The sequence below is a fragment of the Argopecten irradians genome, chromosome 2, assembly GCF_041381155.1.
Source record: "Argopecten irradians isolate NY chromosome 2, Ai_NY, whole genome shotgun sequence".
NCBI classification, from domain to species: domain Eukaryota; kingdom Metazoa; phylum Mollusca; class Bivalvia; order Pectinida; family Pectinidae; genus Argopecten; species Argopecten irradians.
Window position 1 is genome coordinate 50090471 of NC_091135.1, and position 23360 is coordinate 50113830.

Below are 23360 nucleotides of genomic sequence, written 5' to 3' on the forward strand. Positions count from 1 at the left end.
TTCCAAGCTTATAGGTTGGGACATTGTCCGCTATTTGTTTCTTCAGGTAGTCTTCAAAGGTATTCCAAGTTTCTTCGATGGTTGAACTGGCTTCTAGCGGTGTCAGATCAAGTTTGTGTAGATTGTCATTTATTCGGTTGTAGTTTCCCTTGAGGAAGTTATATCGTCTCACATCACATGTTTTGTTGTGGGTTTCTGTGTATGTCAGTAGATTGAATGACAGAAGGAGGTGGTCGCTTAAGCCTAATCCGGGGTTGAGAGTTAGGTTATCTATCATTCCCTCTTCATTTGTAAATATCAAATCGAGTATATTGCTTTGTTGACCTTCTCTAAAGCGGGTTGGTTGGTTGACGTGTTGATACAGATAGCAGTCCTTGACCTTGGATATAAATAGGGAGGATGGATGTTGAACTCCAGAGTTTGATGTATATGATGTCCAATCAATTTGCTTGAAGTTGAAATCTCCCACGATTAACTTGTGTGAGCTGTTGTTTAAATATATTTGGTCCAGCAGGTTTAATAGTTTGAGATTTCCTGTAGCTGTAGAATTTGGGCTTCTATAGATGGTACATAGGAGCAGACGATCATTTCCCAGCAGATTGATGATACAGCATAGTTGATCATCCATGTCATCGACTAATTCAATAATGTCCACACTAATATGACATTTGACATAGACTCCTACTCCTCGCTTGCATGTTTTGGGCTGCAACAGGTTATAGTCATCCAATAGCTTAGAACGGTCGTCACTCTCATAAAGGGGATTCTTGTAATTTGTTTCTGTCAAACAGATGATATCTGGATGATGGTGTTGTATATAGTCCTCCAGCTCGGTTTTCTTTGTAGTAGTTAGCGTGTCGCAGTTGGTGTATATTATCGACAGGGAGCTTTTCACGGTGGAAAATATTTCAGTTTTTGGTTTTAAAATATTAAAACATTCATCCTATCTGGATTTATTTTGTTGATCGGTCTGGTTGGATTCTGTTGAGATTTCTTCGTCAGAGTCTAACTCGTAGATGAGTTTTTGTGAATGATCACATATTGCAACATTCGGAGACTGGAGAGCGGTGCTATTATGTACATCCACTGTAGTTAGTATTTTGTTGTTGTTCGATGTTCTCATATGAATTGGGCTTATGGAATGACCATTTATGGTTGTAGCTGTTGTTTGTATATTTTTTGCCATACTTTTGATCTGGGCTGTTGGGATACCTATGGCGGGGCTATCCCCAGACATTAGGTTATCCGGTAGTGTTGTTATTTCTGTCAAGGCTGGTTTCGCGACAGGGCAATTCCCAAACACTATGCCTTTCTGTTTTTCGTTAGTCTGCCCCTTGTTTTTAGATGGATCGTTGTCTCTCATATGTTTGGTTGTTTCAGATTGGGCATGTTGTTTTTCAAGGTATTTGTTCTTCCTATCGTCTCTCTGTTGTTTCGTCAGGTCCCTTGTTAAGATTACTCTCTTCATAGTGGGAGGAGCGTACTGCTTGATATGTCGAGCATTCTCTAGTAGTTTCTTCTCTTCCTCTCGTTTGGGTTTTTCATAATGGCTATTAAAGGTCTTGACTTATCTGGAGTGAGTTTACCTATTCTATATAGCGCAAGTATTTGAGGATCTTCTATTCCCAGTATCCGTGACAGCTCCTGGAATATTTTTTGGTCATGGGCTTTGAAATCTTTATCCTCAGATGTTGGTGGTAATTCAGGCATATGGAATAAAATTATATTGGCTTCTTTGGACTTCCGGTCATGTAGTTCTTTGGTTCTTTCATCTACAAGGTTTTTGATAGTAGATTTTAGTTCGTCGACTATTTCTGTCTTGCTTGACTGGACTTCAATTTTGATTTGATTTCTCGTTGAGACTTCTATTTGGTTCATTCTTGTTTCTAGTCCATCTAATCTTTCTTCATTTTTCTCACAAAGATTTTTGAGCGAGTTGTTGATTTGGTCCAAGGTTGGTTTGGTCTTGGTACATACATGGCAGGTCCACGACAGGTTAGGTATTTCGCCTGTGATGATACAGTCATATACAGTCTTAGAGATGCCTGTGCAGTGTTGACAGAAATTTAAATTGCAGATTTCACAATTCACATGGTTTAACATGGTGTCCAATTCGATTTGACATCTGCCACACATGTAGATGGAATCCTCGGGCTTGGACCTTTTCCGGTGGTCTAGACTCTCAGCCATTGTTTTCTAAGTTGGTATGGGTAACCGTGTATATATGAGGTATCGAGTGATTTGTTACAACGTCTTAGTGAGATGGATAGTCACTTTTGAATTCACACACTAGTAATTATATTATGGTGATATTGATATAAATATATATATTGTAGATATATATCTACAACATATAGTTAACACTAAGTGATTAGTTGCACTATTTATAGTATTACATATATTAGGTGGGATGGCGAGTCAATCCCCAAACATCCCCGAGTTGCTCAAAAATATCTATTATAATCTTAATCAAGACAGATAATGGACAGTCCCCATTTATCCACTATGGATCTCTATTCCTAAAATGTAATTTGGCTATGCGAGAGATTACACTATTACATATACATTTAATGGGATGGCGAGTCAGTCCCCAAACATCCCTATATGTACACAAAAATATTGGGAAGGTGAGTTATTCTCTAAACCTATCCATGATACTCTATTCAAGATAGTGGACAGTCCCCATATATCCACTGTGGATATCTATGCCTAATATGTAATTAGCTATGTGATAAATTACACTATTACATACAATGGGTGGGATGGCGAGTCAATCCCCAAACATCCCTGTATTTACACAAAAATATTGGGAACAGTTATTCTCTAAACCTATCCAAGATAATCTATTCAAGTTAGTATAGGCTATATCGAGATGGAAGATGGACAGTCCCCATACATCCACTGAGAATATGTACAATGTCAATTTAACTCATGTATTTATATACAGATATGGTTGGATGGCGGGTCAATCCCCAAACATCCTATGGTGGTATATTTAATTTATGCACTGCTCCTGAATAAGTACAATAACTATCTTTCTCAGCCAAGCTCTGCTCAGAACTTCGCCAGGATGTATGCCGTCTTTGTAGAGGCTATAAGATGCCTTAATGGTGGTGTGGTTCTTATTGCTTTTTCTGGATTTGTAGACATCACACGGGAACCTCGGCGCTCTTACATCCTGGCTCAGATTGATCTCACGTATGCCGATGTTCAGCTCTTGGATCCTAGAGTCCAGCAGAGTGTTATTGTCAGTAAAGACTTCTGGGCTTTTGTGGCCTCTCGATGAGTTCCAGATAGGTATTGAGAGTGGGGGGCATTCAAGGAAGACAGTTTTAACTTCGTTGCCAAAGTGCTTGATGCGAGTTAGCAGTATTCGATATGAACGCAAAATGTCCGATGGGCTAACGTCATTATTAATATCGATGAATTTAGATTCTTTCTTGATGGTTAGGTCGCATGTTCCGGTCCATATAGCTAGTAGAATTGGGCCATGTGTCTTAACGATGTCGTCTAGCTCTCCAACTACATGCTCGATTATTGCACCCGTTGTTTTACCTGGATGAATAAACCACAATATGGATTTCTCGGTATTTGTAAAGGCTTTATCCTTGATGTATCTCCCCTTGCTATCCGAGCACACAACAAGCTTTCTTTTTGGCGCGATATCGACGGCGAGGTCCTTTTCCGACTTCTCGAGGTATTTAATGAGTTTTCCTGTACTCATGAGGATAGATAGGGTACGGAATTTAACGTGGTTGTTGAAATCGGGTCCTCCATGTTTGATTATAGATGTGTACAAACAATTACAGGAAGGTACTCACGTTGGATTTCATGTCCTCCATGTTTGAATATAGATATGTACAAACAATTACAGGAAAGTACTCACGTTGGATACCATGTCCATATATGAATATGTAGATGTGTACAAACAATATTACAGGGGGGTATTCACGTTGGATTCCTCCATACTTTGTTGTTTCATAGACTAGTAATATACCTCCATACTTAGTTTTACATAGACTAGTAGTAAATAGTAACTAGTAATAATAGTAAATGGTAGTTAGTAGTTAAGTAGCTCCCCTAATTCGTGTAGGGTGCTAAATTAAACTACCCGCCAATATGGCTGACTTAATGGGAAATACTTGTCACATGTTGGGAAGGATTTGTATAATAAATAGAATTGTGACGCGTACAAAATTTTAAGATAATGGTCTATGGCATGTTTACAACATTTTTACATAACTCTGACACCTTACAATATCTGAAGTGAGTTGATGATTATCGATTTTCTTCACGCGAAATTGGAGCTGGAGATTTGGTCGTCCATGCTGTCTGCGCGCGCAACCGGAAGTCCCAATGTTATATTGTGGAAACCAAATTGTATTTACTCTAGACCATTTTGATATTATAGTCTATAGGAAATAGTGCATTTCTATATTCCAAAGAGTAAGCATTTATTCTGATTCCTGTAAATACTTTTATTGTATTGAATGATAATTTTTTTATATCTTTTTATTATGATTTTATATGACGTTTCAACTCACTTTCCATTTATACTGTGACCGGAAGTGGTCCTTATTATGTCAACATTTGATCATGAGTGACCGGAAGTCTGTCTCTAATGTAAACAAACATGGCTGCCCCCATGACAAACATGGTTGGCCCATGCAATATTATTTTGTTATTGTTGTGTATTTGTATTTCTATATGTGTCATTATTTGTCTGTTGTTTCCATATAATTTAATAGTCTAGTATTACCTTTCACATGCCAAGTACAGTTCTACCATTTAACTCTGTATCACTTAATTCTATGTGATAAAGCTAATTTCCCCCCCTGAGAATTTATTTGTATATTTACATATCTTAAAGTTCTGTCTTATAATGATTCAGCTAATTATTCCCCATTCTAATGTACATTTCTTTAATTGTGTAACCTCAATTCTTAACTTTAATTGTAAAGTTTCATACATTCTCTTTGTACATCATTGATCTCTATTGTAGTTCATTTCTCTGTAAATGGTACTCATTGTATTAGTAGGATATCTGCTATCCCAATACACTAATATGTTAGAGATCTTGTGTAAATGTGTATTGTGTCATTTATATTGTACTTGTGAATGTTGTGACTTCTTACCAGGACGCCAAATAAATTACATCAAACTTAAGAAGCTGTCTTGCTGTATTTTCAGATCAAAAAGCAACATAATAACTTGGTGGAGTTTCCAAAAGATCCTGGAGACCATATATGGACAACAGACCCATAAACTATGACATCACAGATCGTCCAGTAACAAGGAGTCAGGGACTTCATGACCTTTCGTCCCTACAAGACGAACAACAACCGGATGCCATCATAGAAGTACAGCAAGTGGAAGATACAGCACCCATAAATACAGGCATGGCATCAGCAAACATACCTTTAAAGAAATACAATGGCGAGGAGTCTCCACATTTATGGCTTTCAAGTATGGACGCTTGGCAAAAAATGCATGGGTATGATAACATGAAAATGCATGGAGCCTTACCGTTACTACTAGAAGGACCCGCCGCATTGTGGTTAGAGACAGTGTCAGATATAACATCTCTGACAGACTTTAAGTCTGCTTTCATAGAACGATTTGGCAGAAAACCTACCGATATGTCGTTTATGCAGTTGAAACAGGATATATCAGAGAGTCCTTTACTGTTCATTCAACGTGCTGAAAAAAAATGGACTTGGAACACGTGTCGACGAAGTGATTAAGGTTCAAGCTGCACTTCAGGGACTACTACCCCAAATCCAATCATCATGTATAGGCAGAGAACCTAAAACATTCGCTGAACTCCGAAAGGCTGTGGAACTTGCTATGGCACAGCAATCTTGTCAACAGAAACAAACTGACACTGCTAGTGTCCATGTGATCCAGGACATGTGTGAAGCCTTTAAGCATATGGCCAGTGAATTTAAAAACACAATAAACCAACAGTCACTGCAAATATGTTCAATTATGGACAGACAGCAACAAGAAGCATCATCCTTCCCACAAGGACGCTGGAACAAACCGCAAAACCGGCCTCGTCACCATCAGCAACAGCAGTTTCCACGACAACACCACCACCAAAGGAGCGACCACACAAACTACCAAAAACCTCGCTACCAGGATGATCAACAGCAGCAGACATACCGATGCAACGGATGTGGTAAGTCATGTCTAAATCGTAAACAATGTCCTGCACAAAATAAACGTTGTACACACTGTGGTATTTGGAACCACAATGCAGATGCTTGCTATAGGAAATTAAATAACCAACCTCCAACTTATTATAACAACCTTCCCTCTACTAACAGTCACTAGGGATACGCGCCTATCCCTAACAAGGATAGGCACCATAGCAAAGTTGCTGACAAACAAGATAGTAAGTCCTATACTAAACCTACTACTTCTAGTGCTAATTCTAGTGATACCACCACACAACCAAAAGTAGTCAATCTTGTAGCCCCTATAGAAGGAAACACTGTCAGTGTAGATATCTTAGGTACTCCAGTAAGAGCCCTTATAGATACAGGTGCCTCTATCTGCTGTATAGCACAACCACTACTTGATAGGCTAAAAGTTGATTTGTCACTGCTCCAAAAATGTGATATTGTTAGTGTATTTGTAGCCGGAGGAGAAAATCACTGCAGCTTAGGATCTATATCCCTCCCTATCTCATTTGGTGACCATGTTATTTCACATAACTTTCATATCTTTGAAAAATTTCACCAGCCTCTAATTCTAGGCATAGATTTTCTACAGGCCAATTCAGCCATCATCGATGCAGCATCTCAAACTCTGCAATTAAAAGATAAGGCAACAGAAACAATATTTTCTGTCAATACCAACATTGGCATTGCTAGATCTACATCTCGCTTGACTGTTCCTCCTCTTTCTGTCTGTAACATTCAGGTTGAAGTTTCGAGTCTTCCTATAGGTTCCAATATTTTACTCGAACCCCTCCCAGACCTACCAAAGATTGGCTTAGCAGGTGCTAAATGTGTATTTCAATTTTCAATAACAGAGCCTTAGCATCAGCAATGAATTTGTCAAACCTTTGGACTCTTCTTCAGAATCACCTGATAAGAAAAAAAAGTTTTCAAAATGAAAACAAAGCAACGGACAACAAAACAGCTGACATTTCTTTTGATTTTAGTGCTTCAGAACTTTCAGAAAACCAAAAGCAAATTTTACTCAAATTTCTTAACCAAAACAGATCTATTTTTGCTTCAGATATTTCTGAGTTAGGTCAAACAGATGTCATGTATCATTCTATTGACACAGGTGATTCTGCTCCTCTACGTCAGAGATTCTACCGTCAATCACCTGCAGTTAGAGCTGAAACAGAAAGACAAATACAGGAAATGTTAGAAAATGATATCATTACAGAATCCACTTCCATGTGGCAAGCCCCTGTTGTAATGGTAAAGAAACGCAATGGTCAGCTACGTTTTGCTGTTGACTATCGCAAGCTCAATGCTGTTACAAAACAATTCACATTTCCTCTCCCTCGTCTTGAGGATGTCTTTGACTCCATTGGTGAAGCCAAGGCTCAGTATTTTTCAACCTTGGATTTAGCTTCAGGGTTTTGGCAGATACCAATGGACCCACAAACAGCACATAAAACTGCTTTTGTGACTCCAACTGGTGTATATCAGTGGCGACGTATGCCATTTGGCTTAGTTAATGCACCAGCCAGTTTTCAAACTCTCATGACAAAAGTTCTCAAGGATCTAAACTGGAAAACATGCCTCATATATGTTGATGATGTTTTGGTATTTTCTCGTACTTTTGATTCTCATCTCAAACACTTACAGGAAGTATTTGATAGACTAAGAGAAGCCAACCTCACCCTCAAAGCTAGTAAATGTACGTTTGCCCAGTCTCGTGTCTACTATCTAGGACATGTTTTGTCAAAAGATGGTGTTGAGGTTGACACTTCCAAAACTGATGCAGTGCAGTTCTTTCCAGTTCCCAAGAGTCAAAAAGAACTCAGATCTTTCCTGGGACTCTGTAATTATTACAGGAAATTTGTCAAAGGGTATAGCAAGCTAGCCTCCCCTCTCACTAGTCTCACAGGAAAAGACAGAAAGTTTGAATGGACGGCTCAGTGTCAACAAGCTTTCGAAGCTCTCAAAATAGCCTTAACCTCTTCACCTGTTCTTGCCTATCCTGACCATTCTAAAACTTTTCTTCTTACAACTGATGCATCTGGTGAAGCAATCAGTTATGTGCTTGGTCAACGTGATCATCACAACAGAGAACAAGTCATTGCTTATGGAGGACGTTCACTAAATCAACATGAACGTAAGTATACCGTCTCAGAATGAGAAGGCTTAGCTATTGTAGAAGGTATTAGGCATTACCATGTTTACTTAGCTGGTAAACATTTCAAAATCTATACTGACCATGTTGCTTTAAAATGGCTCAAAGATGTCAAACAAGAGTCAACAGGTAGACTAGCTCGTTGGTCTATACTTTTACAAGGATATGACTATGAAATCCTTTACAAGAAAGGTAAGCACAATGAAGTTGCAGATGCTCTGTCACGTCGTACCTATTCCAACTCTGACTCTGTTCCTATAGAAGATTCTATTCCTAGTGCTAATGTATTTTCTGTAGAAGAAAGGAACACCAACTCATCAGTAGAGCACAGTGAGTCCACACCTATCTTTCAGGTAACCTTTGAGTATTCTCCTGACTCATCTTCTAGAGAAGTTCCCCCAGCCACTGTCACAGAGATTACAGATCCTGTACCTTTGAATGATTTACCAAACCTGCAATCTCAATGTCCTGATTTTTCCTTTATCTATCAATATCTCCTATCAGGCATTCTTCCATCTGACAAAGTCAGTGCTGATAAGGTACTCTATCATTCTAATCAGTATGTCTTGCTTGACAATACTCTGTACCATCTCTACTATCCTCGCTCTACACATCGTAATCAACCTCCTATACGACAAGTAGCAATACCTCGTGTATTGAGAGATGACGTCTTAAAGTCATATCATGATAGTCTAGCAGGCGGAGCTCATCTTGGCCTTGATCGCACATACCATGCGATACAGCTGAAATATTTTTGGCCGCGAATGTACCAAAATGTCGCAGACTATATCAGAACATGCGACACATGTCAACGCATTAAGAAACCAACAAACCTGAAGCATGCTCCCTTAACACCTATGCCAACAGAGGATACATTTTCTCGCCTACACATGGATATCTTAGGTCCAATCACCACCAGTAAAGAAGGATACAAATACATTCTGTTAGTAGTAGATTCTTTCAGCAAATGGCCAGAAGCATTTCCACTAAAGACTCAAGATTCCAAGGAAATTGCCCGAGTGTTGTTCACAGAGATTTTCTGTAGATACGGAAGTCCCCGAGTGATTGTAAGTGATAGAGGACAAAATTTCCTCAGTAAGCTAGTCACAGCTGTCTGTGAACTCTTTCAGGTAACTAGACACTACACTAGTTCATACCACCCACAGACAAACTCTACTTGTGAGAGAATGAATAGTACTCTTGCACAATGTCTAAGAGCTTATGTTGATAAAAATCAACAAAACTGGCCCGAAATCTTGCCAAGCATAATGATGGCATTTCGCATGAGTCCATCTACTCAATCATCTGAACATTCTCCATATCAACTCTTGTATGGTAAGGAAATGAACATACCTTTCGATACATCTCTAATTCCTAAGGATGGTCTTAACAAAGATGCAAAGACACACGTTGATAATCTCATGTCTCATCTGAAATATGTAAAAGACATAGCCAAGGAGAACATCGCACAGGCCAAAGCAAAACAAAAGCAACGTCATGATCAAAAGTCAGCTGAACCCCAGTTTGCTCTCAATGACCTTGTCATGCTGCATTCGACAAAGGTACCACAAGGTTTATCTCCCAAACTGCATGATCCTTGGGATGGTCCATTCTACATTACTGACAAAGGACCAAATCATACTTTCAAGTTACGACGGTGTTCAACACATAAAGAACTGAAATCACTTATTCATGCCAATCGCTTAAAGATCTATGTGAATCCAAATTCTAGACAGGATTTAAATCCAGCACCCCCACCAAACCAGGTGCCCCCTCCAAATCCAGCACCCCCACTAAATCAGGTGCCACCTCCGCATCCAGCACCCCCACCAAATCAGGTGCCCCCTCCAAGTCCAGCACCCCCACCAAATCAGGTGCCCCCTCCAAATCCAGCACCCCCACCAAATCAGGTGCCCCCTCCAAATCCAGCACCCCCACCAAATCAGGTGCCCCCTCCAAATCCAGCACCCCCATTAAATCAGGTGCCCCCTGCAAATCCAGCACCCCTACCAAATCAGGTGCCCCCTCCAAATCCAGCACCCCCACCAAATCAGGTGCCATCTCAGAGTCAAGCACTTCCTTTACATCCAAATCAATCTAATGTTCCTCAGCAACAGGACAAATCTCCTGCTTTTTCTCAATCATCTCAAGGAAGACAACAATTACAGGCTACTCCTGATACACAATCATCTACACAGGATGACAGAACCTATCCCATCGAAAAACTCATATGCTATAGAGTTCGCAATGGTATTAAAGAATTTCGTGTCAAATGGGTAGGTTATCCTAACAAAACATGGGAGCCTGTACATTATCTTCCTGATTGGCTCGTTCGGGAATTTCACATTGCAAAAACACAAAGTGGGAAAGCTCGTAAACGGAAACAGTCCAATTTGACTTGTTTTACATAGCTATAAAATACAACAGTATTAGGATATTACCATTTTCAACCATACTTAACTTTATACTCTTCTTCTACCTTTAGTGTATGGTGTGCTAAGACTTTAATAGTTTTCTAAACTGTTACTGTAGTGCTTCGAGGATTGAACACCCTCCACCAGCATACAATATGCTTATGCTCTTTTACTCTCCTCTTCCATAGGTCTGAATGGTACTAACCTGATCTGGTATTTTGCTGTGATGATGCTGTTCTTCTCCTGTGTGCAAAGTGAAACCCAAATTCCAATTCAGCGACTAAATTATGGCATTCTATTTGAACCTACAGCAAAGGTTTATTTGGGACAAGAGTACTGGTCCCATACCTTCAAGATGCCAATGCCCAAAAGGATGTATTTACCAGAGATCCCTCCATGTCGACGACAAACGTGCAAAATGGCCGACACTGTCATCAAATCTTTGAACAATTTACGCATGCAATGCATGTCGAGTATCAACGCAACAGTGATGCAAATTCATCATCTCGTTCCTCATTCATACTTCCAAAACACACTTGCATTAAGTTCTAGAAGATCCAAACGTGGTCTTTTCGACTTTATTGGACAAATTTCCAAGTCTTTGTTTGGTACTGCAACATCAAATGATGTTGAGAACCTTAAACGTCACATGCAAGTATTAAACAACAACAACGTCAAACTTGCCAAGGCAATGGCTCAAGAAGCTCATCAACTTACATCTTTCATGTCTACAGTGAATGATCGCCTGGATAATGTTGTGAAAGCTGTACAAATCAATCATGATCAGACAATTACTCTGTCAAATCAGTTTGCAGCTTCTCTTGATGGTATTGAACATGAATTTGTTTTATTAGAGAATATGATGCTTAGCCAAATTAATGTCACTACGGTACTAAACAAGCATTTAGAACATGCTCAATTAGCTATTCATGATCTTGTTAAAGGAAAGTTATCTCCCTTTCTCTTTTCTCCACATGACCTTAAGTCAGCCCTAAAACAAGTTCAAAGTATTATGACAAGAAAACTTCCAGGATTTCGTATTATTCACAATGATCCCATACACTATTACTCTTATGGTAACTTTGTATTTTCCAGACATGATTCATTTTTGTATGTCATGCTTAAGATACCAATTTCATCATTCACTCATCCACTACCTTTGTATAAAGTGTACTCAGTGCCAGTATCCATCAATTCTACATCAACACATGCTACTCAACTTTTGGATACACCAGACTATTTCTTACACACAAGTGATAATCAGCATTTTGCATATATGTCAGCTGATCAATTACAAAATTGTTTTGGTAGTGATATTATTTATTGTCCCTTCCACATTGCACTATCTTCAGTAGCAAAACACACATGTTTGTCATCAATTTTCTACAATCAAAAAGAAATTGTCAAGGATACTTGCGATTTCAGATTTATTCAGAACACATTATCTCCATCTATCAGAGAGTTAGCTCCTTCCACCTTACTCATGTATAAAATTTCTATGCTAGCTCTTGATTGCCCAACTGGTCAGAAAATTATCAAAGGTTGTGATTTTTGTGTGGTAAATGTACCTTGTAGATGTACTGTTACTTCAGATTTTTTATTTGTACCAACAAGAATAGGACTATGTAAAAATTATAGTAATGATATTTCTGTCATACATCCAGTAAACCTTGCTTTGTTGCAAGAATTTTTTCCAACATCAGAATATTCGTCTATTTTTGGAGATACTGCTTATCCAGATTTTGTTAAAGTCAAAGTGCCAGATTTCAAAATTTATAATAATTCATTTTCTGAAACATTAGCGAAAGATCAACAACATCACCTAAAATCTTAAGAAAATGGTTAAGAAAGCTCGTAAAGGTGAAACAATTTTTACATCTTTATCGGAATCAATGTTAGAAGGTCAAATACCCTACACAACAGGAACCTGGCCTGACACAAGTGGTGTTATTGCATTAATTGGGACTGTTACATCAATTATAGCTATTATTTTAGTTGTGGTACTATATTCTAAATTAAGGAAACTGTCAGCTGCTTTGCTATTGATGCAAAAACTATCCTCAACTCGTGCACTCACACTTCCCCCTAACGTTCCCAGCTTTCACTTCCAACAGCTTGTTGAATCTCCCACCTCTCCCTCTCTTACTGACCATGTGTATAACTCACTAATGACTCCATGGCCCTATGTTACACTCTCATTCTTAACTACTGTTTTTATTCTTTTTGCTATATACTTCCTCTGGAGAAAGTTCCGCTCCGATAACAAAACTACTGTATGTCTTGAAATAACAACAGCTTCGGACTGCGAGTTAGTTCGGGTCACTTCTCTTCCCCTCTGTCCACAAAACTGGACCATACTACCACCTACTGACATCAGTAACATCCAGGTGCATGGTAACCTGTTACCTGTACTAACAGTATCCTGGGATAATTTCTCTATCACCAATAACTACACTCAATCCTGTATGTACATACCTAACACAATGCGTATTTCCCTTTTGCAAGCACGTGCCGTTAGGAAACTACTTAAGCAGCCATATGCTGCTTATCTTGTTTTGACTCATCATGGATATTTCCAACTATTGCAATAGTTATCAAATGCAAGGACATTGTAATACGTACATTCTGACATGACTTCTTATAAACAATGATGTAATTTTTCTGTACAAAGCATTGTATTTCTGTGTTTTTCAAGTGTCACTTGATGTAGACAAGCCTTGTATAGGCAGTGTTATACCACATGTACATGTAATATTTTGAAACTTCGTCTGATATGCTTATCAGAATGTGGTATTGCCTTCTTTTTTTTATTGTACAGTACAACAGTTATCTCCCTTTCATGAGATGATTATTTTTTTTGCAACTGTTGCTTACCATTTTTTGTTTCCTTAACATGTTCAATCTTTGGGGACAAAGATTTTTTTCAACCAATAGGGATATTTCATAAGGAAAATCTGCGATTTTCTATAAAACTTATATTTAATTAAAAATCAAATTATATTCATTTAAAACTTTGTTTTTGAAATAAAACACAAAATGTTATTTAGCAAAATCAAATTATATTCATTTAAAACTTTGTTTTTGAAATAAAACACAAAATGTTATTTAGCAAATCAATGTTACAAATTAGAATTCTATTTTTCTCTGTAATTTGCTAACGATTACATCGTATTAGTGTCAGCTTAAGGAATCCTGTGAAATTTCCATTTAGCTAAGTTCTCAAGTAAATAACTCAAATCTGTCTCTATAGACATAAGGATTTACCTGGTACCTGAGAACATCTCAAATAGGATGTGTAAGCTGGCTAATTGTATAGAGTAACCTTTTTCTTAATGTATCTTTTGTACGCGTCACTTTGTGGCTTTTAACCATGACAAACAAGTTATTGTTTACGGCCGTTGAGAACGGACTGTCCACGCTACGTATTATGTAATAAGCCAGTACGCTGGTCAATTAAGCTAAAGGTGTTAAACCCACGCGGTCTTATGATAACTGACCAATCAGATTCTCACCTGACGAAGATAGCAAGTTTGTATATACGCGTCCCTGGCAGAAATACTTCACTTCTTACCAGGACGCCAAATAAATTACATCAAACTTAAGAAGCTGTCTTGCTGTATTTTCAGGTGAGCATTTTATATTTTTTATATGTACATTCCTTATGATTTAAACTTTGGTACAATTTTCTATGTAATCTCTTTTATTATTATTTGATTGTTCTAGTTGTGTGTTACAGATACTGTATTTAATGTACTGTATATAAATCTTTCTTTATTTTTCTTGTCGAATAATTAATTTTACTATACTTGATTGTAAATCATAGCATTTGATATTGTTAAACAATTTCTCAGTTAGAAATTGTTCAAGATATAAATAATAGGCTTAGCATTAGTTTAAATTGATATTCAGTATTATTCAAAAATACATATTCCAAATTATTAATGTGCTTCAGTGAATTACTGTCGCGCGCCCTCAGAGTTATCTATTAGTACTAGTGGAATTGTCTCCCTTGCATTTCCGACTCGAAATTGAAACTGATCAAAAATGTTGTATTGTGACCAAAAATCACCAATCAAACAATTTACAATGCATGTCACCTTCATCGACATGTTAATTATTATACAGGTAATGATTAATTTATTCCAAATTTGATCCTTATGCGCAAAGCTGTTCTGATTGCTATAAAATGTTATAAATTAACCTTTCGCACCTTGATTCGCATCAAGCATGTTTTTCATAATACAGATTTACTCTAGACCATTTTGATATTATAGTCTATAGGAAATAGTGCATTTCTATATTCCAAAGAGTAAGCATTTATTCTGATTCCTGTAAATACTTTTATTGTATTGAATGATAAATTTTTCATATCTTTTTATTATGATTTTATATGACGTTTCAACTCACTTTCCATTTATACTGTGACCGGAAGTGGTCCTTATTATGTCAACATTTGATCATGAGTGACCGGAAGTCTGTCTCTAATGTAAACAAACATGGCTGCCCCCATGACAAACATGGTTGGCCCATGCAATATTATTTTGTTATTGTTGTGTATTTGTATTTCTATATGTGTCATTATTTGTCTGTTGTTTCCATATAATTTAATAGTCTAGTATTACCTTTCACATGCCAAGTACAGTTCTACCATTTAACTCTGTATCACTTAATTCTATGTGATAAAGCTAATTTTCCCCCCTGAGAATTTATTTGTATATTTACATATCTTAAAGTTCTGTCTTATAATGATTCAGCTAATTATTCCCCATTCTAATGTACATTTCTTTAATTGTGTAACCTCAATTCTTAACTTTAATTGTAAAGTTTCATACATTCTCTTTGTACATCATTGATCTCTATTGTAGTTCATTTCTCTGTAAATGGTACTCATTGTATTAGTAGGATATCTGCTATCCCAATACACTAATATGTTAGAGATCTTGTGTAAATGTGTATTGTGTCATTTATATTGTACTTGTGAATGTTGTGACTTCTTACCAGGACGCCAAATAAATTACATCAAACTTAAGAAGCTGTCTTGCTGTATTTTCAGATCAAAAAGCAACATAATAACTTTTTTTCTCTGTAATTTGCTAAATAACATTTTGTGTTTTATTTCAAAAACAAAGTTTTAAATGAATATAATTTGATTTTGCTAAATAACATTTTGTGTTTTATTTCAAAAACAAAGTTTTAAATGAATATAATTTGATTTTTAATTAAATATAAGTTTTATAGAAAATCGCAGATTTTCCTTATGAAAGTTATACCAAGAAGGTATGTATCTTCGAGATGACGTCAGCCCGCGTGTTAACGTTTGCTTTAGGTCGTCTTCCATGGCTCTAACCTAGTAGGTAAGACAAAATCTAGTAATAGTCGGAGTCACGTAGGCGATAACTAAATAATCTAAAGTAGTTTATGATAGTATTAACTTACTACCTTTAAGTTTAATTACATTTCTATATAAAGCATCTGTTACCAATGAATGTATCCTACATTAATCCTACATACACAATGTACTACTGTATTATGTAATAAATATTTGAAAATGTACATGAAAAACATTTTAGGATATATAATTATCAAATCATTACAATTAAGACAATATTTGTCAATGGTAATTTCTAATTAAACGAATTGTGACAAGAAACATATTTCGAAATACACTTATCACCTATCTGTTAATTGCACACTCAGCAGCAATTGAATACAACAGTTAAATTAATATTACCAAATGATGTGTTGATATATTTTTTTATTAATCATATAGAGACATATTACATAACAGATATCTTATTTGTGGTATTAAAGGTTATATATAGCCTTTTATCTGGCTGTTTACTATTGACAATTAAACTTTCCACTAGTTGTGATAGTGTTTAATAGTACAAATAACGATATTCATTTGCATATCCAAAATCAAATATCGGTGGTAAGTTTATGAAGAATGTAATGTTGCTGCAGCTAAATTCAGATGAAAACAAATTAACGGTTTAGAGTTTCGGTTGAAATCGAAATATTAAGTCGATCCAACAAAACATTTTGTTATATGACTATGGATTTTGCCATTTTCGGATTGGTCTAGATCACTCAGGCAGGTCTTGACAAAAAGCAATTGCATAAGTACCTACTGAAGTTAGGTGGAAGAAGATTTTCTTGATTTTGTTGTTGAATTAGTCGTTGTACTGTCCTTCCTTCAAATAGCAACGCTTGTGTTATAGACATCATTTCATATAACAAAACAATTACCGAGGGAAATATCACCTTTCAAAGGTTTAATAATTCCTCATATTAACTTTCAACAGGAGGCCCATGGGCCTTAACGGTCACCTGAGTTCGGATAAAGAATGAAACAAGGACATCATAAAATACTATATAAATGCCCTTTAGGCTCTTGAAATCAGTCAATGAATATATCAATTTGACTTTTAATACTTAAAGAGTATTTTATTATATCTGTTACATTTCCTATGAAAACTAAGCAAATAAAATTCATAAATGTGTTTTCCATATATAAACTGAAGTAAATTTGACCCCCTCCCCAGGGGAAAAATCTGAGACCCCCCAGGCCACAAATATTGTAGAGGGTCTTAAGACCTTTTAATATATGAAGAGTATTTGGTTCTATCATATCTTTAAATTCAGAAGAAGAATTTTAGGTCATCTGACCCGAATGGTCAGGATAACCTATTGTCATCATGCACCGTCCGTCGTCGTGCGTCGTTTGCCGTGTGTTAACTTTTCATATTAACGATTTCTACTCAAGAACCGAAAGGCCCAGGGGACTAATATAAGGCCTGCAGCATGCTGAGACGAAGGGCTAACAAGTTTGTTCAAATGAATGACCTTGACCTTCATTCAAGGTCAAAGGTGTCAAATAGGATAAAATATTTAAACGACTTCTCCTCAAGAACTGAAAGGCCAATGCTACTCATATTGCGCCTTGATCATGCTGTGACGAAGGGCTGCCAAATTTGTTTAAATTGACCTTCATTCAAAGTCACAAGGATCAAATAGGCTAAAATCTTTAAACTACTTCTCCTCAACAACAGAAAGGCGCAGGGTACTCATAATAGGTCTGCAGCATGCTGGGATGAAGGGCTATCAAGTTTGTTCAAATGAATGACATTGACCTTCATTCAAGGTCACAGAGGCCTGTTGTTTTAATTTAAGCAGTTTCGACCCCTTTTGGCCCCGCCCCTCTGGACCCTGGGAGTCAGCCAGGGACCTATTTGGATGTGATGTTCTTACCAAGTTTGACTCGTTTCTTATCGAAATTAAGCAAATAATATACATCAATGTATTATCCTTATATAAACTATAGTAAATCTGACCCCTCCCCAGGTGAAAATCTGAGATCCCAGGACCATGACATTCACAATCCTACCTTTTAATCTATGATTTTTAAAATGTTAGCCATTTTGACTCTTTTAGGCTCCGCCTATCTGGCCCCTGGGGGTCAGCTAGGACCTATATAGATATGATGTTAAACTGCTATCTCAGGCTAATAATTTTGACAAAGTTTGACTCATTTCCTATGAAGATTGTGCAAATAATGCTCATAAATATGTTTTTCTTACGCCAGTAAATATATAGCGCTTTAATTGTATTCCGGATATAGTTTACCGGTGCCGTATCCGTTTGTAACGTTTTACGTCACCCTCTCTCTTTCCGCCTGTTTTTCTCTAGTAAACGTGTGTGTAACTGTGGCTTCCTTTTGTTACTTACTGGCGTGGTGGCAGCGGATTTCGGACTACACGCCTAACAGAAGAGTTATAGGTATCAATGGTATAATTATTGACAATTAGGCCACATCGTAGTGACATTTCTACGGGTAATTACACATCGTTTGTTGTTATTTTTTTCACCGTGAATAGAGCACTGCAACAAAAATGAACACTCACCGTGCACCGAAAAAGTGGTGCCTCAGTAAAACTGAGACGGTCAACTCGTTTGAGAACTGGCGGCAGAACATTTTATATACTTTGTCATTGGATGCAAACTTTGCACCATTCCTGAGTGATGGTGTGAGATGGGAAAAAAAGTCTAGGGCAGCACCTCATAGGGGGTTCACCAATGACGCCCACCCGATACCAGAAAATCAACGTCGAACGCGCGAGCAAAAGGTTGCTCATCTGGAGCTTATGCTCGGCCAAATAGCAAATTATTGCCCAGTGATATCGCGAAACACACTCATTAAAAACTCCACGTCTATGGACTTTATTTGGCAGCAAATAAGATTACATTTTGGCTTTCAATCAACCGGTGCCCATCTCATAGACTTTTGTGATATCAAGTTGGAACCAAACGAGCGACCGGAAGATCTGTATCAACGCCTTATGGCATTCTCTGAGGACAATCTCCTTCGTAGAGATCTTGGCATTTTACATCACGGCGAGCAGTTACAGGAGGACGAGGAAATGACTCCGTCGTTAGAAAACTTTATCGTTCTCACATGGTTGCGCCTCATACACCCTGATCTGCCAAAATTGGTAAAGCAGCGTTACGGCACGGAATTACGTACACGTACATTAGCATCCATAAAACCTGAGATATCCCAAGCGTTGGATTCCCTCCGTGAGGAGCTACAGTCAACTGAGGAAGCCCGTGCCATGAGGGCATACGTGCTAAAACCGAAACGCGATCAACACCCCCCGTCGAAGGCAAAACGAGTGTGCCCACTGTGTAAGGAAGCTGGAAGACCAGACAATCATTTCCTTAGTAAGTGTTCTTACCTTCCGTTCGATGATAGGCGGTTCATTGCCAAGGCTCGTCAAGTTGCAGATTGCGAGGAAACCGAAGACCCTGGCAACGCCCCGTGTAATTCCACCCCGCTGATCAGTGATAGTAGTAAGGTCAATCGCGTGGCAATTCGGCAATCCCCGTACCTCGGCGTTTTCTATGGACATCATACTGCCCGGCTTACCATCGATAGCGGTGCTACAGGGAACATGATGCGACTTTCGTGTGCTCAGCGGCTAGGTGCGAAAATTGCCTGTAGTTCCCACTCTGTCAGTCAAGCGGATGGTTCGTCGCAGTTAAAAGTGGTCGGCGAGACACGCTTATCATTCTCACACGAAGGACATGATCTTTACTACGAAGGCATCGTAGTGGAAAACCTTGACTCTGACGTCTTAGCGGGTATACCGTTTATGGAAAAAAATGATGTTTCCGTCCGACCGGCCAAACAACAAATCCTCATTGGCGACTCGTTAGTGTGTTCGTATGGCTCGACCGGTACACCAGCTGATGGATTTGCCGTAAGACGTGCGCATGTTCTCCGATCGTCAGCAAAGTCCGTAATTTGGCCTGGTGAATTTGTTGAACTTGATCTCCCTGACGATCTGGTTAATTATGAAGGAGACGTCTCAGTCGAACCTCATGTCGCGTCAGAGTCGTGGCCGTTCCCGTCTCTTGTGTCTAGTGTCGCAGGTAAAATTCGAGTCCCGAACCTCACCAGTGAACCATAATCTATTGGAAGGAACGAACATGTTTGCAAGGTGCGATCTACATTCATACCCGCAAAACCGGACAGTCAGCCTGCTAAAATTCCGAAACTCTAAAAGTCGCATGCTAAAACTAGACACTCGGAGCACGTTAAACTCGACCCCGATGGTATCATGACCGCAGATATGAAAAGAAAATTTCGTGACGTGTTGACGGAATTTGACGAGGTGTTTAACCCCAGCTTCCATGGATATAATGGTGCAGTCGGTCCTCTACAAGGTAAAGTCAGTTGGACGAACTTCAGTCTAAATTCGACGAATTGGAGGAAATAGGTGTCTTTCGTCTACCGGAGGATGTTGGTGTGTCCGTTGAGTACGTGAACCCGTCATTCCTAGTTAAAAAACCAAGCGGTGGTTTTCGCCTTGTAACCGCGTTCGCCGATGTTGGACGCTACAGCAAGCCCCAACCATCTCTGATGCCAGATGTTGATTCCACTCTCCGACATATTGCTCAATGGTCTTACATCATCGCGACAGACCTGACAAAGGCTTTTTACCAAATTCCACTTGCAAAAGAGTCAATGAAATACTGTGGGGTCGTTACCCCGTTCAAGGGTGTAAGAGTTTACGCGCGAACTGCTATGGGCATGCCCGGTTCCGAGACCGCTCTCGAAGAGTTAACATGTCGCGTACTAGGTCACCTGGTACAGAAAGGCGTCGTCGCCAAAGTCGCTGACGACCTGTACTGTGGAGGAAACTCAGTCGATGAGTTACTCTCAAACTGGAAAGCCGTGTTACAGGCCCTACACAACTCCGGATTGCATTTATCCGCAACAAAAACTATCATAGCTCCACAACAGACAGTGATTCTAGGCTGGGTGTGGCGCTTGGGAACCCTTCAGGCTAGCCCACACCGCATCGCTACACTTTCCACATTTCCTATACCATCGACTGTCAACGGTCTCCGGTCATTCATTGGAGCATTCAAAGTACTAGCACGTGTCATTCAGAACTGTTCGACGATCTTGTCTCCTCTTGACGACATGGTTGCCGGTCGCGAATCAAAGGAAACTATGCATTGGTCTGATGAACAATTGACGTCTTTCGAGAAAGCTCAAAAGTCCCTCAACAACGCACGCTCCATCACGTTGCCCCGCGCTACTGATCAACTGTGGATAGTAACCGCAAAAATCAGATAAATTGGCTTCCGTGCGAGATTGAAGCTCTTTCTATCGCGACAGCGCTGAAGCATTTCAGCCCGTATCTGATTCAGTCATCGTTACAACCGTGCGTACTCACTGACAGTAAGCCCTGCGTGCAGGCATTCGAGAAGCTTTGCAGAGGTGAGTTCTCTGCTAGCCCACGAGTGACATCATTCCTGTCTACGGCAAGTCGCTTTCAGGTGTCTGTTCGTCATGTTGCTGGCTGTGCGATTCTCCCATCTGACTTCGCGAGTCGTAACGCTCCACCGTGTGCTGAACCCACCTGTCAGATTTGTACGTTTGTCAGCCAAGAAATGGACTCTGTTGTTCGATCGATCAGCACAAATGACATTCTCGAAGGTAACGCCAGGTTGCCTTTCACAAGTCGGTCTGCGTGGTTAGGATTACAGTCCGATTGCTCTGATCTTCGTCGCACGTGCGCTCATCTTCGACAAGGTACGCGACCGTCAAAGAAAATCACCAACGCCCGTGATGTGAAGCGCTACCTAAACGTCTCGTCACTATCAGCCGATGGTCTCGTTGTCGTTAAACGAACGATCCCGTTGTCACATTCGTCCGAGCTTATAGTAGTCCCTAGACAGGTCTTGGACGGTCTTCTGACTTCTCTCCATGTTAAACTCGACCATCCTACATGTCACCAGTTGAAGACGATCGTACACAGATATTTCTATGCTCTTGACATGGATGCTGCAATCCAACGTGTCAGTGACAATTGTCATCGTTGTGCATCTCTGAAACATGCTCCAACCTTCGTGCAGACTCAAACTTCCAGCGTTCCTCCGGTAACTGTAGGTAGCCAGTTTGCAGCTGACGTTATAAAACGCGAAAGACAGCTCATTCTTGTAGTGCGCGAATGCGTAACGTCGTATACAGAAGCCATGCTACTTGAAGACGAACGTCGCGATACCCTCCGGGATGGACTTATTCGCTCGTGCATTAACCTTCGTCCAATGGACGGCCCGTATGCCGTCGTGCGTACTGACTGTGCTCCAGGGTTTCGTGCTCTTTTCAACGATGAATTTTTGTCCCGTCATCGGATATCGGTAGAGCTAGGAAACGCCAAGAACTGCAACAAAAATCCTGTCGCAGAACGTGCTGTTCAGGAATTGGAAGAAGAGATACTCCGACAGGACTCGTCATCACGATCGGTATCTCCCCTGTCGCTATCCTTAGCAATCAACCGTTTGAATTCGCGTATACGAAAGAGCGGTTTATCATCCAGAGAAATGCTAACACAACGGGACCAATTCTATAATAACCAAATACCCATTAACGATGAATCTCTGATAGCGCAACAGCATCAACGGCGACAACTCAACCACTCGTATAGTGAAAAGTCCAAAGCACCTTCAGGGCGACATCCCGTCAGTCCGGATATACATGTCGGCGACCTTGTATATTTATACAGTGATAGAAACAAGTCGTCTGGCCGTGACCGATACCTCGTAACGCACGTGGATACAATGTGGTGTAACATTAAAAAATTTGTGGGAAATCAACTTCGCGCTGCATCTTATCGCGTCAAACGTTCTGACTTATATCGTGTGTCTACCACTGCTGATGAACGCATTAGGTCTCCCATGGATTCGCTCGCACTCGTTGATATCGATGATAATTCTGATACCGACGCATCGCCGGCCAACTCGCCACCGCAACCTCCAGACATACCTAACGTTATATCTGTTCCTCCAGCTCGCGATACGACTCCAATACTTTCTCCTGCTGTTGATGATGTTCCTACCTCAGATAGTAATCAGCTAGCATCAGACACGTTTGAATCGGACTCTCTAACCAATGATTCCTTTGACTTTGGTAATGATGATGATGATCTGACTCCTTCGATGGAACCTCCAAGGCGTTCTTCTAGACCATCTGTGACCCCTCGGTACCTCAGTGACTATGTTCGGTATTAGTTAATGAGTTTCTCTGTTAACATT

At 39.3% G+C, this 23360-nt stretch overlaps 1 protein-coding gene across 1 annotated transcript; it reads left to right on the forward strand.

The window, feature by feature from the left end:
- The first annotated feature begins 10930 nt into the window (after nucleotides 1–10930).
- On the forward strand, nucleotides 10931–15786 carry LOC138315821 (uncharacterized). The gene is given in 2 exon segments (XM_069257109.1): nucleotides 10931–12579; nucleotides 12581–15786. Coding segments are annotated over 2 exon segments (2364 nt in total). The 5' UTR covers nucleotides 10931–10980; the 3' UTR covers nucleotides 13346–15786.
- Nucleotides 15787–23360: the final 7574 nt, after the last annotated feature.